Below are 20,348 nucleotides of genomic sequence, written 5' to 3'. Positions count from 1 at the left end.
ATTTACAAGTATATCTAATTCTTCTCGCATTATTCATTGAAAAGACTTTTCTTTCCTCATTGAATTGCCTTACATCTTTGTTGAAAATCAATAGATCACATATAAGTAGATTGAGACTTACTTTTCACTTTTGTTAAAGCAGTTAGAGAGTAGCCTTTACTGATGTCTGGTTTATCCTTGTTACTAAGGTGTGAGTTTTTGAGTTATTTATTCCCTCTCTCAGATATTCTATGACATTTTTCCACTCTAGCTAGCTGGAACTCAAATGTCTCTCAAGGCCATTTGACTTCTAGGAATTGTATAACTTAGAGCCTTCCAGCAGGTCTTTGCTCAGTCTTGTAGAGTTTCATCTTATGCTTAAGCATCTTAGTATTCAGCTCATATGCAAAGATATCCATATGGATATTTCTGGAACACTTTCCATAAATTGACCCATCTCTTTAATATTTTGCTCCACACAGTATAGTTTCTTTAGACTCATCCAACTCAAATTGCACTCTTCTCAGTTCAGCAGGATTACTGTGCTCTCCTTAGGTTCCTTATGTAAAATGGGAATAATATTTTCAGACCTGATGAGGTTATCATGGAATTATGTGAGTTAGTGAATGGATAATGATGACTTCCTAACATATGTTCAAGAAGCTGCTATTAATATTAAAGTTGCAGTATGAAAAATGGATAGAAAGGAAGGCTTCCTGCTATAGTCTTTCAGCCCTTTTCTATCTAAAAGAACCTGTCAATTAAAATAATTTTTACTGCTAAATGTCTGTGTTTTCTCCTCTGAAGTCAGATTTCACTGGAATGCCAAATCTCTGGATTGTTATTAGTCGATATCACACATATAGTAATTTAAAATCTTTCAATTCTCAAAATTAAAAATTAAAACGCAAGAAATCTATGATTTCTTCCCTCTTAAAATAGCAGAAAGAGAAATATTGTTGGAAGGGAGAGATATTTAAGGAGAATTTGAGGATTTTGAAACCCACTGTTCTTGATACTGAATGTGAGAACTGCTCTCCCTTGTAGCAATGCTGCAGAACCCTATGCTATGCAGAATTGAGCGCTGATCAAGAAGATTCCTGAGCTTTGTTCTAATATAAAGATTGTCTGATTGTCTAAAGCTGCTATGAAGGTTTTAACATTATGTGATCTCCAAATCAAACCATAGATCTTCCTACTAATGATGGTGAGAGTTGTTCTGAAAACATCATGGAGGCAATAGAGAATGAGGTAGAGGCCAAAAAAGTGGAGGTCTCAGCCCACACTTCATCATTCTCTGAGCATAATTTGAGCTTTAATTAGATTCTTATTTCCAAATTCCCATGCACGCATGACAAAGGAAATCCCAATATGGAATCATTCTAAGCCCATCTCAAAGGCTTCATAATTGATCATGGGTAAATAAATCTCAACACTTTCAAATAAATGAAAATACTTCATTACATCTAAGCAAGCAGTATTTGAGTCACGTATGCGAAGGACTGGATAGGTCACTTTTCATTTGCTTTTGTTTTTTCCCATCAGATTTTCATAAGATGACTTTGAAGATAATGGTTTCTAAGGACTGTAGCTCTCATTTGGGTTAAGCAAATGGTTTAATGCTTTTGAGCCTCAGTTTCTCCTTCCATAAAATGATGGGATTAAATGAACTCTAAATCACTGTTTGATTTAACCCAAGTATGAAGCTTCTATACACATAAGAACACAAATAATGGAAACAACTTACACAAGTAAGTTTCTCCAGGTATGTTTGAACTGGGATATTATTTATGTCACTACTCCTCATGCCTCCTGCTTTTACCCCAACCCCTGATCAGTGTACTTAATTTATTTGTTACTCCTTTTTTCAGACAGATATTATCAGCTTTGTACAGAAACACAAATACGGTTTCTTTGAGTGCATTTTACTTTTGTCAAATTATTTCTCACTTTTGAAAGAATCTGAATACCCACTGACCCACGAGGAGACAGAACCAGAGCATGATCATGGAGTTTATCCTCAAAGGCTTCTCAAACCTAAGAGGTCTGCAGATGCTTCTCTTCTTTATCTTCCTGTGGTCTACCTGACCACTCTGATGGCCAATGCTACAATCATGACTGTCAGTCGTCTGGCCCGGGCTTTGCACACCCCTATGTACTTCTTTCTGTTTGTCCTCTCCTGCTCTGAAACCTGCTACACCTTGGCCATTGTACCAAAAATGCTGACCAAGCTGATTTCTCCAAGTCCGACTATTTCTTTCTCTGGATGTGCTGCCCAGCTCTATTGCTTTGTGCGCTTGGCTTGTACCAACTGTTTTCTAATTGCTGTAATGGGCTATGACCGCTATGTTGCCATCTGCAACCCTCTCAACTACACACTCATTGTCAGCAGAGCCACCTGCATGCAGTTGGTTCTAGCCTCCAGCTTCTGTGGTTTCCTGATCTCTGTGGTTGTCAATGTCCTGGTGTTTAGTGTACCCTTCTGTGCCTCCAATCAGATCAACCACTTTTTCTGTGACATTTTCCCTGTCATAAAACTGGGCTGCACAGACACTAACCTGAAAGAAATGATCATCTTCCTCCTCAGCATTCTGGTTTTGCTGGTTCCCTTAGTGTTGATCTTCATCTCCTACATCTTCATTGTTTCCACCATCCTCAAGATCTCCTCAGTGGAGGGACAGTGGAGGGCCTTCTCCACCTGTGCCTCCCACCTCACCGTGGTCATTATCCACTGTGGCTGTGCTTCCTTTATCTACTTGAGGCCCACATCCCTGTACTCCTCAGATAAGGACCGGCTTGTGGCAGTCACCTATACTGTGATCACCCCACTACTCAACCCCCTTGTCTACACACTGAGAAATAAAGAAGTGAAGGTGGCTCTGAGAAAGGTTCTCAGTAGATACTCATTTCCAAAAACTGTATGAGTGAGTTGATAACTCAAGTAATTTATATTCATGAAACTGTCTTGGATAGAATTTCAATTTGATAAACGGACCTATCCTGTTTTTGTCAAAAAAAAAAAAGTAATAAGTACTTCAAGTTACGTTCATTCTTTTTATTGTAAAGTCCTTCTCCATGTTTAGTCTATATTAGCCATAGAGGTTATACCATTTTGTCTCCAGAAAGTTATATGAGGGGCTATGAGAAGGATCTGAATTTGAGATATGTATGCTGTTGTGAGAGAATATGGAAAAGAAATATGTATTAGACTGTAGAGGTTAATAAAACCTTCTTGGAGGAGGTTATGCTAGTGTGAATTTTTTAAATCTGAGTAGTGGGTAGGTAAATAATGAAAAAGAATAAATTTCAGGAAAATATGGAATAATGTACGTAAAGGTAAGTAGGCATGAAACAGAGCACCATTTGGAAAGCTAGTTCTTTGTTAGGAATTTTAACTTGAGTTAAAATCTACCTTCTAATCTGTTAGCATCTATTGAAGGACTTATAATCTGGGACATTAGCTGATAAGATTTTCATTTTAGAAAGATGGTGATGATGACATTGATGATGATAATAATCAACATTTGAACAGCGCTTACTAAATGTCAGATGCCGTCCTGAATGTTGAACATATTTTATATAATTTATTCCTCACAACAGCCCAAGATAATGCCTGAAGTCAGTGTGAACAATGCATTGGGGTCGACCAGACTTGAAATTCCTGCAGTGATCCAAAGGAAACAGAGTTGTTGTTACTACGGAAATGGAGAAGTAACATAATTGAGGAACTTTAGGCCGTTAGAATCTATATGACTTAGTGATTGATTTAATGTGTGGTGTGTGAGGGGAAACAAATGGTGAAGATGACGTCCATGAGCATGGCTTTGTTGCCTGGATGGACAGAGTTAACATTGACCAAGATACAGTATGAAGATAGCAGGGTAAATTTGGGGGTAGAAAATGGTGAATTTAATTTAGAAATTCTCACAACAATTATTAGAGCTGTCTTCTCAGAAAGTAGTGCCGGATAGCCAAAATGGGCCTGGTGAGGGACGGCAAGCTAGTTTAAAGCAAAGGATATAGAATCAGGTCAGTCCATGGTTTGAGAAACAGTTCTATCCCTTGCACTTGTGTGATTTGGACAAGAAACAACTTCTCCAGTTCGCAATTACATCATCTGAAAAATGAGACTGACAATAGCTTTTACAGGAAAGTCATCTAAAATTTAAACAAAATATTCTATTAAAAATGTTTGTAAAACATAAGATAATATAAACATGTAAGTAATTTATTTATTTATTTTTAAAGATTGGCACCTTAGCTAACATCTGTTGCTAATCTTTTTTTTCTTCTTCTACTTCCTAAAGCTCCCCTGTACATAGTTGTATATTCTAGTTGTAGGTCTTTCTGGTTCTGCTATGTGAGATCCCACCTTAGCATGGCCTGATGAGCAGTGCTAGTTCCGCACCCAAATCCAAAGTGGCGAAACCCTGGGTAGCTGAAGTGGAGATTGAAAACTTAACCACTCAGCCATGGAGCCAGCCCTAAACATGTAAGTTATTATTATAGCTATGGAAAATGAATTCCAGACAGAGTACACTACTTGCACAAGGACATTCAGCTGTCAGGACAGGACAACAAATTAGATTTTCAGACTTCCCTTTCAGTGTTATCTGAAATAGAAATTGTGTGTCTCTTCCTTTGCAGGAATCCAAATGGACAGTTTATTATTTGAGGTCTGTTATTAGTATGAAGATTGGATTTATGCAGATGTCTTCATGCTATTTCACGTCCTCCCTTTGTGAACAAAGGCAAAATTTGGTGAAATGACTGAACAGATTTGGATAAGCAGACTGGAGCTGTTGAAGAGAGCAAAGCTAAATTACTGCCATGGAAATAAAACAGGAATTGGGAGTCTGGCTGGCTCTGTCTTCCAACCCTTTTCCTGAAGGAAAAAATTCATTTAGATCTCAGAACAGTTTCAGTGAAAGAATAGATGAGAAAACCAAAGTCCATTCTACTGACAAGAGTCCTAGGCACTGACATTCTGATCACACCAGTGAAGCCTCCAAGCCAGCATTAGTCCCTAGGATTGACACTAGAGTCATCTATTTTTTTTTCCTTTTTGTGAGGAAGATTGGTCCTGACCTAACATCTGTTGCCAATCCTCCTCTTTTTCCTTGAGGAAGATTGTTGCTGAGCTAACATTTGTATCAAGCTTCCTCTGTTTTATGTGGGATGCTGCCACAGTGTGGCTTGATAAGCAGTGCTAGGTCTGCACCTGGGATCCAGGCTTGCAAACTCCGGTCTTCCAAACCACTATGCCCCTGGCCAGCCCCTAGAATCATCTTATCAAATGTTGTCTAGAAAGCCTCTTGAAACACTGATCTTCCACCACATTTAGAGAGCTGTATTTCAAGGGAGACCAAGAGCAAGGGGTGACAGCATGGCAAGGTAGGAGGAGAACCAGACTAAGAATAATGAGAGATCTGGAGAGAAGGGACATGACTGAAAAACCTATAAGCCAGTAGATTCTATAGGACTTACTGGCTGATTCAATATGCGGTGTAAGAAATAAAAGAAAAGAGCGACAAAAGTGACTTTCAGGTGCGTGGCCTGGGTAGCTGAGAGAACAGAGCTGGCATTCACTATAAAAGGGCATGAAGATGGCTAAGCAAGCTTTGGGGCAGAAAATGGCAGAATAGGCAAGACTATTCATAATATCAAGATCCCTTTTATTCCAGGCACTATAGAAGAAACAGGATCAACAAGGCTGTGTTTAATATAAAGTCTGTGTCTTCAGGAAATTCAGATTTGTTCTAGGGAGAGACCAAAAAGTGGGTATGTTGGCCTTTGCTTGCCTCCAACTCATCCAGCTCTTGCTTCCTTCAGGGATTTTGTACATGTTGTTCCTTCTGTCTAAAAAGATCTCTCCAAATAATTCCCTTTACCTAGTGACTCCTACTTACCCTTCAGCTTATAGATTATGCATCAAGTCTCTAGGGTGTCCAGCCCCACACTCAATCTAAATTAGGTTTCTTTTAGTACTCTCTCCCCTAGCTCCTGCATTTACGTTTTCTTCAGAGAATAGACTTCAGTTTTTGGTAAATTGCTTTTACCTGAATTTATGTTTACTGGGAATCTTTCAAACCAGACCTCGGGTCCATGAGGACAGAGAGCACACACATTTTGTTCATCATCAGTTTCCAGTAGCTAAAAGCAGTACCTGGTACATATTAAGAAATGAGTAAATATTTGTTGAAATAATAAGAGATATGATAAAAATACATCCTGGGTGCTATGAGAACACAAAGAAGGCAGAGCTTAACACTATTAGCAGAGCGTGACAGTGAGACAAGAAGGCTTTAGAGAGAAAGTGAGAGAATATCTCAGGTTGTCCTAAATTATGAGATAAAATATGAAAATTAATTAAAAGAAAGGAGCAACTTCAAAGAGAAGAAGCAGCATATGAGAAAACATGGCAGAATACAGAATCATGTCACTTTGAAGACCAGATTAGCTTCAGAATGAGTAATTAAGCACAAATGAGAAATAATAATAATTTTAAAAACAATAATGCCAGAGAGGTAGAACAGAGACTAGATAATAAATTATTGATAACATGGGGCTCTTGGCTTCATCATTTATGGGAAGGGGAGTCACTGAAGGATTTTTCCACGGATTTGCTGGCCCTTAGAGAACTTTAGCACACCACCCTATTAACGTTACCTAAATGCCTTTGCTAGATTACTTGAGATATTTCAGCAATTATTCATTGTTGGTAGCTGCCTTGAAGAGAATAAATATGTATGATTTTCAGGGAATGCATATAAGAGCTAAGGCAGGATAGTATGGGAAAGATTTACATATATATAGGAAGGAGACTCCATAATGAGGTCTCAAACAAAGGAAGGACACAAGAATCCCAAGTAAAGACAAAGACATTTCAATAGCTAGATTGAAGGGGGTGAATCAGGACTGAAAATGGTAGATAAGGTTTGCTGCAGATTAGAGGGATCCAAAGTTGCCTGTTATCTTCAGCAAAAGCAGAACTGATAGCAGCAAGGTAGGAATAGATAGTAGGATTTTCTTCTTCTGTTCCTTGTAACTAAACAATTTGGATGTTTCTTTGCCTCATCAGTTGACATTTTTGTTTCTGAACCATCAAGCTATTGAGCAGTGAATTATGATTAAATTTGTTCTAAAAATGAGTAATCCCTTCCCACATCTGCATGGCCTTCTTAGAGTGTCATTGATAGTAGAATTTGGGAATGTCTTACCTTCTTAAAGCCTCATTCATCTCATTTGTAAAATGTAAAATGTTCTTATGTTACAGTATGTCCTACATTTAAAGGAGAAAATTGTGAAAGCACACATTTTACATAAAAACCATACAATTAACTGAATAGTTATAACACGAATCTTTAATTAACAGGACATGAAGTCTGGCCCATTAGTCTTCGAAGTGCTGTTTTGAATTCCTTATTTCTCAGACTATAAATCATTGGATTGAACAATGGAGTGAGGATGGTATATGACACAGACATTAGGATGTCTTGACTTGAAGAATAATTGGACTTGGGCCTTAAATAGATGAAAGAGGCACAACCATAATGAACAGTTATCACAATGAGATGGGAGGCACAGGTAGAAAAGGTCTTGTATCTTTCAACAGAGGATGGAATTTTTAGAATGGCAGAAATGATGCGTATATAGGAGACCAGGATAAGTAACAGTGGAATAACCAAGGCAAACAAGGCAAGCATGAATAAGACCAACTGACTGAGGTGAGAGTGATGAGATGCCAACTTGAGGACGGGAGAAGTGTCACAGAAGAAGTGATGGAGCTGGTTGGAGGAGTGGAAGGGCAGGTTAAATATCAAGGAGGTGGTGACCAACGAGACAGTAAAGCCACAGGCACAGGCAGCAGCCACTAGTCCCACACACACTCCATGTCCCATGAGCACCATGTAGTTCAGAGGGTTGCAGATGGCCATGTAGCGATCATAACCCATGACTGCCAGCAGGAAGGAGTGAGAACAGCCAAGGAAGAGGAAGGAAAACATCTGAATGGTACAGCCCAGGAAAGAGATGGTCTTCTTCTTGGCCAGCAAGTCAGTCAGCATCTTGGGTACAATGACGAAGGTGTAGCAAGTCTCAGAGCAGGAGAGGACAGCGAGGAAGAAGTACATGGGAGTATGAAGTGCTCTGTCCAGTACAATGGTGGAAATGATCATGGTATATTGGTGCCCAAAGTGAACAAGTAGAGAAGCAGAAAGACAACGAAGAGCAGCAGCTGCAGCCTGGCCAGAGATGAGAAGCCAAGGAAGACAAACTCTCTCATCAAAGTCTCATTGACCTGCTCCATGGACAGCACCTCTATACAGGAGAGTCAGGAACAGAGACAGAGACCACGATCCAGGGTGGAGAGTAGAAATGTATGGGAAACTCAGCACAAGGTCTGTAGGTGGTAGGCATTTTCAGACGTTTGATGGAACCCCTTCTCAAAAATGTCTGCTAAAATAATTATTAAGGCTAAATATGCAGCAGGATAACTGACAATCAGTTAGGAGGCTTTTTCTAAGACTAAGATCACGTCATTTGTCTAGCCAAGGAGTAAGGAATTATCGAATAGTTTTCCCTTTTATCTTATATATGTATTATTGTATGTTTCTTGCTTACTTCAAGCCCATGAAAAATAGCTCTCCAAAAGTGAAAAAATATGGTTAACTTCAGCTATCCAAACTTGATCAGTACGTGGTATGAAAGAATGAGTAGTGTTCAGACACAAACATGTGAACCTCAGCTTATCCAACCATAAGATAAGAAGGGAGAGGAAGAATTAGATGATCTCTTAGCAAAAGTGTGTGGGTTTTTGTGTTTATTAATGACTTATTATATCATAAGATATGTAGTATGCATATCATATACCTCATGTCAATTACTCATTACAATAATCTTATGTCAATACCGAAAACAATAAGGAGAAAGGAAACCCTTTAGTATTATTTCTGACAGACTATCAAGAGATCAATTAGAAACATTACTGGAGGTTCTGCAAACTAGAGCACTGAGCTAAAAGTGGAACAGAAGATAACATTAGTTTAAAGAAAAATTACTCCTTTTTCAGGAAATGAAGAGTCACTAGGGTGGTAGAAAAGGGTAATTAACTTTATGGCATTTTGCAACACACTTCACTTTTCCCATTCTAAGTGCCTCCGAGAAACTCACTGAAATAGTTTTGCAAAAATGTGTCTGAGCTCATCACAGAGAGTTAGAGACAATGGGAAATTCAAAATTCTTCTGATTGCAATCCCCTGATATAAATCATAAGTTGTATAACTTTTATATATTTTTATGTCAATAAGATTTTTTTTTTAATATTCCATTACTAAACGCAGTTTTCAAACTGCTAGAAGGAATAATTTCAAAAGTCGTTTTTAGGACTTATATCAGAAAATTTTTTCAGAGTATGTTTTCCAACTGCCCAAGCCTAAGAAGTAAAGAAAGTAATTCTTCGGATGCAAAATCATCTAGCGTTTTTTATTGTATCCAGTCTTTGTTTATAGTTTTCAGTATATTTATATACTTTTACATCATTTTGTGTTGAGGAATCATTTGCATCTGCTACCAAAATTTTCTGGTTTTTCATTTTTCTAGTCAATAGCAAATCTTAACTTCCTGGACTCTAAGTTAAATGATGGGAAATTTATGATACTCATTGTATCTACCCCTAGAATTGGGAGATTATATATTTTTTTTCCTTCTTACTTACTAGAAACTGGTCCTAAGCATAGTAGTTGTAATTATTCATTTATTTGAATTTAGTATTAGGATACTCACATATGCAGATTTTAAAGCTCTTTAACGCAAATAGGAAGTTTTCATTCTGTAATTATAAAGATTTTTGTTTTAAATATAAATGTAAAGGATGTATATATTATGCATATCCCCATTATATACATATATGTGTGTATACTAGTTATGTGTTTTCTGTATCAAGGAACAAGAGAGGGAAACCAATGAGACAGTTTCCCTACATAATACCTCCACCTGGACAAATGGATTTCTGTCTCTTTCAAGACACTGAGGGAAATCTAAATTTCTGGTCATGGCTTACCCTTGTATTATCACTTTCCCAAGATTTTTCTGGGTCTCTTTTCAACTAATTCTTGTCTAATTCCCATTATATCTTCACTCCACTGAGAATGATGTATAGAGTAGACCACAGAAGCTGAAATTCTCTGATTTTGAATGAGTGCCTGTATCTACTCAATACTCAAAAAAATCGTTTCAGTTTTTTTTTTCAATTAGACACATGAAGACAGCCAATCTCAGTTAAGTGGATTTTTTTTTGACACACTATTAATATAATCCCACAATCTAAATGAATTGCGTGATTGATATCAATTTGCCCTTCTCATTGTGTATGGAGAACTGGTGGCACAGTTCATCTGAGAAAGCAGCCCCCATATGCTCAAGAAGACAACAGAGACCACAGCAGTGTGGTATATCACTACCATGGATAGAAAGATAAAAGAATAAAAAAATTAAAAATGATCTTCCAGCCAAATATCCACAGGCTATAAAATTAAGTCAAAAGATCCTTCAATTTGGATTGAAAAGATCTATATTTTAGGTCTAGTTTTGTGTAAATTTCAGAAGGACACTTAACATGGATATTCAGTCTCCAAATTTTAAAATTAAAAGGGATAGGGCAAGTAATAACTGTAATAAACTGTTAGGATGCATTGAAAATATTTAAGCAGAGGCTCCTTGAATAACATCTTGCAGGAGGAATTTTGACTTTCGTTAAGAGTTGAATACTACCCCTTAAGAGCATTTTCCACTCAGGGAGTCCAAGCTTCTCTAGTTAAATGATCCCTAAGGTACTCTTATGATACTCTAGAATCTATGGATGGTATTCAAGTTATGATCCTTGTAGACAATGCTTCTGCATGTTTTTTTCTAACTCCTTAGATGCTCCATGGGGATTTTATGTAATCTGGATTTAAGCAATGACCCAGTACTTGAGGATACTGGGTATGTCAAATAGGGAGCAAACGTACATATTTTTCAGATGCAAAACTTTTGGTATATTCAAATAGTTATATTAAGGAAAGCATCAATCAATTAACAGAGAAATTATGTAGATAGCTTCAGAGAGTAAAGAAGTGGAATTTTTATCTTCTTAGATACACATGGAAATCCTGAATTTGCCTTATTAAAATGGAGTTTAAGTATCATATTTCAATTCTAGCCCAAAACATACATCCATTATAACACAGTAGAGAGAGAAGTAGAGATTTGGTAAACATCTGTTTCATTTAATCCACAAGTCAACCAATTGAAAAGAAAAAAGAAGAAAAGGAAATCTAGTTGGGAGCAAAAATGATCCATCCTGATCATAAAGAACAATTCAGAGGACTATATGGACCTTGCCCAATCATTCTTAGTACCTTGAGTTAAAAGTGGCCCCTGATTCTCCTTCTTATCCCTACCACTTACTGGAAACTGCCGTGACTGATCTCCATGGGGGATTGAGAGGAATGTATCCTCAAGTACTACCCGTCACTTAGGTCCAGGCCCCACAAAGCCCCAAACTAGATCAATATTCTCCCTGCTCAGTAAGCACCTACATTGCTCTCCTCCTTTCAATTCAGACTGAAGCAGTCATTCAGTAAATGGCATCCCTTGACAAGTAGATTCTAAGCCAAAGATCAGAACCTGAGGAGATAACAGTAGAAGAGAATGAATCTGCCTTGAGATCGAAGCTTTCATCTGCATTAACAGAAGAAGCCTCCCAGTCCATCAAGACTCTCAGCTTCTCCAGCCAAAGTCACTGTCTTTAGAAGTTCTGCTTACCAACATGGGGTGTGGCTATTAGAAGCACGCACTGTGATTGTTGGACTCCTGAGGCTAGATCTACTGCCCTGGAGACATTATCTTGGGTTATTTAGAAGTCAAGTTTATTTCCAAAAAATATTGTCACCAGTTTCTCAAAGGTAACATGGTTGAAGAACCTGGGGAGCAGGAGCCATTAGTATAATTAGGCCATGTCCACATTGGATGTCAAGTTCATCTGTGATGGATTCTGAAGGAGAAATCACCACAATTAATACCGTAATGCAGATACCAAGTGGGAAATTTTTCTTGAATTTTAAGTCAGAAAACTGGTGTATTTGTCCAGTGATTCTCAACTTTAGTTTTTATAAGAGTCGAAGAGGGTTTAAGTACAAATTCATGTTCTCAGGTTCTTGTTCATAAAAATTCTAATTAGGGACATTGAGATGTTCTGCAAAAACCTAAACTTTTAACAAGTATCTTAAATCTCGTTGAGCTCTATCATTAAATTGCTTGTTATATTGCAAATATTTTTTGCTAGAAAGACAAAATATAAAGTTGTCAATTTCATCCAAGCTAATCCAAAATCAATATAATTCCAATCCAAATCCCAGCATGAATTGTGAAGCCAACCTGACCATCACATTTCTAAAGTTTACATGGAAGAATATAATAATTTTGAAAAAGGGCAAGTAATATAGGGACTCAATCTTCTCAGTAGTAAGGTGCCTTAGTAAAAAAAAAGCATGCTCCTGAAACACGAAGAGATAAATAGCACAAAGGTACAGAAAAGAGAGTTCAGAAACTGATCTAGGTATATTTGGGAGCTAGGTCTCTGGCAGAAGTGACTTCATAAGTTAGTAAGAAAAGTATGATTATTTAGTAAATAATACTGGGAAAACTGACTTCGTGTATGTGCTTCATCACTCAGAATGATGTGTCCTGGTAAAACAAAGAAATGGCTTACTGAAGGCTCAATTTTAGCACTAACTGTGTGACAACACCTGATGGAGCCCATATGTTTACTCAAGGCAGTATATACCCTGAACTAGCAAACAATGTATTGTATCCATTCGTCACTAACAAGAATATCTAAGTCTGGGAATCAGTGTGAGGGGAGATGGATATGATTCCTTCCATTATGACCCTTAATGACTAACTCACATAAGTTTGAGCTTTGTAGTTTAGATGTGTTTCCTAACCCCCTTCCAAAAAAAGATGTGTTTTTCCTTATTTCCCAAAGAAGTGTTGCTTCTATCAGGAAACTCAAACACAGAAATTAAGTCTTGCCCTTGGTCACTTCAGTCTGATTTGTTCTATCATACAAGTAAGGGACAAAGGGGCTTATTACACTTAGCTAGTGTAATTCATTCTATTTTTTTTATGATTGCTTGAGAATGGATTTTATTTTTCTAAAAATGTTTTGCGCAATATAGGAATTTAAACAACTTATAGACCTGTAAGCTATAGATAGATTGATCATTTTTATGAGTATCACTTAGAATAAGGAATATAGCTAAGTATTTTGATGAATACATAGACTTTTGCCAGTACACTTATTCTAAGTTTTTCGGTCTTTACTTGCAGATGATACACATCATTTGTTTTCCATCAAAATGTACTGACTTGCTTGATGGCAGAGCCAATAATGTTTTTTTCGTTTCTTTAAGAAATTTTAATAAATTTAATTTTGTTTTGAAAATTTTTTCTATCTTCATATAAATAAAAATGTGTATATTTAAGGTATATAACATGATGTTTTGATATACGTATATATTGTGAAATGATTAACTTAGAGTTTCAAACAGCATGGAATTGGGTTCAAAGGATAATGTCCTAAGACCCAGGAAGTGGATGCTCCTAGTCTTTTAAGGTGTAATACCATTATAATGTATTTCACTGGTCTAAGCAGTCATAATAGGACTACCCATATTTCAGGTAAAGGGAAATAGAACACACATATCTCATTGGGAAGATACTCAAAGTATTGGTGGTTATCTTTAGTTTCTATAATCTTCCCTCTCTTCACAAATTATTTACATTCTTATCAGTTGCAATACATATATACCTTCCCCCAAGACCCCACAAAATCTCATCCAATCACAGAATTTGGCTGGCTCTGGCTCAAGGTCCAGGATCTTGTAATCTAAATCAGGTTCATGTACATATGGTGTAGTTTCTTTCAATTTGAAGATCTGTGAACTAAAGACGCAGATCATCTGCTCCTGATATATTCAAAATATAATAATGAGATAAGCTTGGGATAACTGCAATAGACTCCCCCTCTTGAAATGAGGCACATAGTAGTCAGTGGTCCATAAAAATTCTGAAATCCAGCTGGGCACATGTTGCCAGTCTTATAATTAGGACACAATCCTATTTCCTGGGAATGATTCTTCATGTCTTTTGGCTCTAACCTGTGAAGTCTTTTCCCAACTCTCTGATAATTCTTCCTTATCCATAGCCGATATTTATAGATGAGTAGTTTTTTTTTTTCTGATTCCTCAATGTAAAAAGTTGAGAGACTTAAAATCTTTTCATTTTTATTGTCTCTGTCTCCTTCAGCACATGGTATAAATTCTTTTAAAAATTTTGTGTGTTTATTATGTATCAATGAAAAAAATTAATTCCATTAGACAAAAGTCACACCCACATTTCTTTCTTTATCATGGGTTAGTTGTGAAGCTGCTGTATGACAATTCCTTTAAGGTTATCAAAAAGAGCTATTGTTTAACTTAGAGGATTTATGCCATTAGGATAGTTAGAAACCTTACTCGGTATAGATTTAAGTATTTCTGAGTTCTAATCAAGAGTCTTAGAATCTTAGAACCACATTCTTGAGATCTTTATCCCGAGGCAATGGCTTCCTGATAGCACCTTGGATTTAATCTTGTCCCTGAAGTCATTTTTACTTTGAGAATCTGTTGGGAAAGCTTGGGGAAGTGATGAGAAATAACTTTATTTTCAAACCCAGCAAGTTCTGGTTTTATATTTCTTCTAAATTTTTCTCAAAAACTTAACAGCATCTTCTTTTGTTCCTACCATTCTTCTCATATTTTATCATTGATTGACACTTTTTATAATTTTTCTAGAAATTTTTCCAGAAAGTTCTTGAGTTCACTAACTTCCTTTTCTGTTTTCCAGGCTATAGTTTTACCAAACTATAATAACATTTTTCTCCCTATTCTTCAAATGCTTACCAACAGTTGCCTCCAGGTTCTTCCACCTTTCAATAATAGAATCCTTAAGCTTTTATAGATTTTTCCTACCATCAATTCCAAAATCAATGCCATATGCTTTAAGTTTTAATTACAACAGTACTCTGATTTTAGATACCAAATTCTATTGTAGTTATTTATCGTTGCATAACAAAATACTCAAAACTTTAGTTGTTAAAATAACAACGATTATTTATTTTGCACACAAATCTATACTTTTGGCAGGGCTTCATGGAGACAGCTACTACCTACATTTTGTGAGGTCAGCTTGTTTGGCTCAGTTGAGGCTGAAGGATTGATCCATTTCCAAGATTGTTCACTTATACGGCTGGATAGTTCTCATTAACTGTTTGGCTGTGTGCCTATATGGAACTGCAAGCTAGGAGCCTTGGTTTCTCACTACATGGGTTCTCCAAGGGTCGTATGGGCTTCATCAAAACATGGTGGTTAGGGTGTAAAAATGGATGTTCAAAAAGACAGAAAGTAGATGACAGATTTTAGAGCCCAGGGTTTATAAATGGATACAGCATCACTTTTGCTACAATCAAGTGGTCAACATAGTCACTCAGCCTACCTAGATTCAAGGGAAGGAGGCATATACATCAACTTTCCAAGTGAGAAGTCTAAAAACTATGTGGATATATTTAATCTTCTGTACATCTATAGGAAGAGAAAATCTGTGGATGAATCTTCTTAGCAAAGTATTTCCTAAACATCTAGCCATGGTCTTAATCTCTGACATAACAAGGAGGGAGAAACTGCCAACTCCTGTTCATCAAGATTTTACTAATAACTTGGCTTTTCTCCTGCTGTCCCATCCCTGTAGCATGTCTGACATAACTCGTACAAGAGCAGTTCTTATGAGCCCCTCATAGAGACATCCACTAGTGTCTAGCATTTGACCTATTTCTAGCCCAAATGTCAAACTCACTGACAGAGGACAGGTTGACATATTTATATATGCAACCTGAAATTAGGAGGAAGTCCTACTAAGGAGAAAGTCTCAGCTAAAACCTATACCAGGCCACTGTCACATTTTTCTTCATAACTCAAATTTTCATTAATTTTTATTGAGCAAATGTTTATCACATTTACATTATATTCCAGGAACTCATATGTTTCCCTGTGTCTGAAGATTTATTCTGCCTCTTCCATTCTGATATTCTGCCCTCTATTTTTTGTATCTTTCTCCCCCCTTCCTGGCTTTCAGAAGTGAGAATGTGAAATGGATCTTTTTCTCCAACACGAGAATAAAAATTTAGAGTTTTTATGTAAGGACACTCAAAGGAAGAAGTTCCACTGATGTCTGTTTTAACAAATGATGTCCAGAGAAACCTCACTTCTCTAATGAGCACCCAGAGAATTTCTGAGAGGAAATCAACTAATCCACGTGGTGTATTGGAAAGGGCCTTCTTTTTTGGTCAGCTAATTCTCATAATGCCTTACCGAGGTTCTACTTTCTAATTAGGGGCAAGTAGTGGGCACAATGTGGTAATTAGCTCCCTATGGAGATAGAGGGCTCAGTTACCAACTGGGGCATTGAGGCTGTGGCTAATGTAAAAAGAAAAGACCATTAGTGATACTCACTGAGGCAATGACTAACCTGCCCATGGAGAAAGGCACAGGTAATATTTTTCTGTGGTGTAATGTAGGTAGAGTTCTTATATTGGTCCAGAGACTTCATGTAAAATAGAACAACCCTGAGGCATTATAACAGGGAAGATAATTTTGGCAAATTTCACCCAGAAACCTTCAAAAAATTTTCTAGGAAGTGTCTGAGAATGAAGTCACCTGAATGTCACTAAAACTTCAATTTGAAGGAATGCGAAATGTAGTTTTTACTTTGGAATTTTGATTTCCTTATTAAGAAATGCAGTGACTATCCAGTCACTTATTTGTATGTCATATTTAAAAATTGTTGAGTTTTCCCATGAGTCAATGATTGGTTTACCTCTAGTTATTAGCAGTAGAAAGTAAGAAACATGATCAAATGATAGAAAGGAGAGTTGTATGGTGAAGAGTGTAAGAATAAAGATGGACACCAAGGTCAAAAAAGAAAGCAAGGCCACAGGATAAGGTTTTCTTTTCTTCATAGGGAGGATATAGTATTTCATAGGGAGGATACAGGATACAAACTTGAAAGAAAGAAAGAAAGAAAGAAAGAAAGAAAGAAAGAAAGAAAGAAAGAAAGAAAGAAAAAAAATTTATAGAGAGCATGGAATGTACAGGGAACATAGACATTGTTTTTAGGAGGCACAAGATGCAAAGGGGACCAATGTGGTATAAATTTCAACTAATTGAAATAATTATTAACTCATTGATGGACTATTTCATGAACTTATTCATTAAGTGCTTTTATCTCATATATTTAAATATTTGGGTACATTCTGAGGATACAAAGGGAAAAAAAGTATGGTCTTTATCATTGAGCGTCTCAAGTCTACTGGGGAAACAAACAGAGAAAATAATTTTTCATATAATATGTTAAGCATTTTGATAAAGACATATGAAATAAGCTTTAAATGTACTAAGCCTTAAATATACTGGGAACTTCAAACTCTCCCTAGACAGGTTAGAGAAAGTTTAATTGGTGTCTTTAAAAAATGTAAAGAATGAGTGGGCCACAAAAGAAGGTGAGATATTGGAGCCTGAGATCTCTTTCTTTCTCTGTCTCAAGCATAGAGTCTTAAAACGCAAAGGCATATATAGGAAACTCTAAGTATTTCATTGCAATTCCTGTGTGATGAAGATTTAGAGGATGAAGTTGTAAATATAGGTTGGGATGAGAAATAGCTGTCTTGTTAACCAGCTTAAAGAAATTGTCTTTACCCTACAGGAGGTGAAGAGTTATTGAGCAGGATAATGAAAGTCGATTCACTATTTTCATTTGCTAAGAAGTCAATTTAATTGCCAAATCTTTCCTTTTCTTTTTCTTTGTTGTTTTTCTGAAGCTTTACTCTGAATCTATAATACCCTCCTTTCAAAGCACGGGATGCTATCTCCTATTTACCAAATATTTTATTGAGTATCCTAGACTGGGATTAGTGGAGTCAAAGTTTTCCACATTGAGTTTTATTTTCAAACTTCAGTTTTCACATAGGTTCCATGGATCAGCTTGAAAAGTAGATGGCACATTGTGGGGTGGTGGGTGGGCTGGTAGGGAGGGTCATGGAATAACAATTGAGTAATGTGAACTTTCTTTCCTTTCAGAAATTCCAACTTTCTTTGCATAACTAGTTGGTATTCTTTCTCGAGATGATCCTATAAAAGAGAAAATACCCAAAGAAAGGAGACCAGGAAATTGGAAGATGATATCTCAACAATAATGCTAGTGGGGCTTTTGTTCCAGTCAAATGTATGGTATTTGTCATTTATAACATTTATAGATAAGGCAATTCAAGGATATCAAAATAAGAGTTCAAGCTCTTGACTCTTGTCCCATTTTAACATTTTGTTAAACCTTTGTCTAAGCAAAAGAGAAACAGTAATGTAAATTTTGTCATTTGCCAGGGACTTCAAGAGCAAGAATAAAGTGTTTTTAAAATTAAAAAGTTTAGCTAAAGAGATAATGGAGGAGACCAGTTGATAATCAAAAATGAAAATGAGATAGAAGCAATTTTTAATGGATCTTTTCTCTCTGCATTTAAAGATTAATGTTAGATTTCTCATTGCAAAATGTTGAAGCAGAAGGTTAATATTGAATGCTAGATTAATATTAACGGCATAAGTTTGGAAAATCTCTGGAATCAAATACCATCTACCTGAGAGTTTTGAAATAACTTAGAAGAGAAAGTGAGATCATTGCTCATTCAGTTTTTCAAAAAGATTTCAATCACTTAGCATATATTCGACACTATTGAATGCATTGAGATGCAATTTCTTGTCTCTAGTAAGTTATAATTTGTGGAGTCAAAGACAAACTCATAACACTAGCGGCAAAAGAAGTAAGAATTCTAGTGATTGTGCAGGAAACCCAGAGAAAGTGATAAAGTGCAAATAAGAAGCTGTGGAAAGGATTAAATGAGTACATATATTTTTAAACTGAGAATTTAAAGAAGTTTTCAAAATTAAAAGAAGAAGAAGAAAAACAAACAAACAAAGCATGGACTATTTCCCAGATATAAAGATAGTATGAAAAAAGACATCATTGTTCAAAATTTCTCAATACTGAAGTGGGTGTGAAGGAATCTCTAATGGCAGTTATAAGTAGAAAGGTACATTTGGGAAAATGTTGGAGGAGGTCATCAAAGGATGTGACTGTCTGTTGACCTCTGAGCTGGACCCAGGCAATTGGAGGTCCCTCACTTCCTCCCCTGTCCTTGGAATAAAAGTTCTGCCCTTGATTCCCACAGTGGAATGTGTTCCAAGTACATAGCCTTGAGAGAATAAGGTGTTGTTGAGACCATCTGGACAACACACATGACTGAAACCCATTAAGGGCTCTCTATAAACTTTTAAGATTCTCATGGGTCAGTGTGGATATCTACTCATCTTTTAGCCATTTAAGACAAATCTGACATGTAAGTTCCCTTCTTTATTAAAATTACCATCTGCCAATCAGAAGTGGTCTTCTTTTTCTTTGGTCTCTACCTGGCCCAGGTCTACCAGGTCAGTTTGCAAATCAACAGAAACGTAGGAAAGATCTAGAATATAGTTGTTTTAGCTTTATAGATAATTTGGGGTCATTTAGTCCTGTTAATAGATAGGATTTGTCTTATAGAAAGACAATTTTGCTGCTATTGTGGCAGAGAGCTTAGAGTGGCAAGAGATAGAATCCAGGGACTCTGCTTATAGTGCTCTTGTAATAGTCTGGGCAGGAGCTAATGTCTTGCAGAAAGGAAGAAATGGATCCTAGAAGTATTGCAGAACAGAAATAGATTGGATGTTGAGGATGAACAAAATCACATGCCTAAACATGTCTCAGAAATGTACACTTTGGATGACTAACAAGATTTTGAAACTTATTTTTGAGAAACAGAACCCAGGTGAAAGAATAGATTTGGGCAGGAAGTGGAAGAGGATAAGAATGGTTGGATTATAATATATATAGTCAAGAACCAGTATCAATAACTGTGTCAGAGGCCTTAGGAAAAGTCTTTGAGCCTTCCTACTCAGGAATTCAGGGTTGGATCCTTGGAACAGCTGTCTTTTGGGTCTCCAAGCCAGTTATATCAAGGGTAAGACATATAACCAGATGGGCAACCAGGAAATGCTGAAGCAAAACTGAATTATTCTAGCTATGCCTTTTCTGCAAGGGGAAATCAGGCCTCATGTCCAATAAGGGTTTGTAAAAGAATCGTACAACGAGTTCTAAGACAGTAGCAGTAGTTCTAAACCAAGTTAATTTTAATAAATGACTGCATGGGA

General features: G+C 36.6%; 2 protein-coding genes across 2 annotated transcripts; one reads left to right on the top strand and one right to left on the bottom strand.

Annotated features, from left to right (window-relative positions):
• The first annotated feature begins 1,225 nt into the window (after nt 1-1,225).
• LOC103558910 (olfactory receptor 10T2-like) lies at nt 1,226-2,903 on the top strand. The gene is given in 3 exon segments (XM_070608241.1): nt 1,226-1,230; nt 1,965-2,053; nt 2,056-2,903. Coding segments are annotated over 3 exon segments (942 nt in total).
• Nucleotides 2,904-7,343: 4,440 nt separating this feature from the next.
• LOC103558903 (olfactory receptor 10K1) lies at nt 7,344-8,287 on the bottom strand. Its single transcript, XM_008532129.2, is given in 2 exon segments — nt 7,344-8,159; nt 8,162-8,287. Coding segments are annotated over 2 exon segments (942 nt in total).
• Between the last annotated feature and the right edge of the window lie 12,061 nt (nt 8,288-20,348).

Source organism: Equus przewalskii, unplaced genomic scaffold (assembly GCF_037783145.1).
Source record: "Equus przewalskii isolate Varuska unplaced genomic scaffold, EquPr2 ChrUn-6, whole genome shotgun sequence".
NCBI classification, from domain to species: Eukaryota; Metazoa; Chordata; class Mammalia; order Perissodactyla; family Equidae; genus Equus; species Equus przewalskii.
The sequence above is the reverse complement of the archived record's forward strand: the minus strand, read 5'-3'. Positions and strand labels throughout refer to the sequence as shown.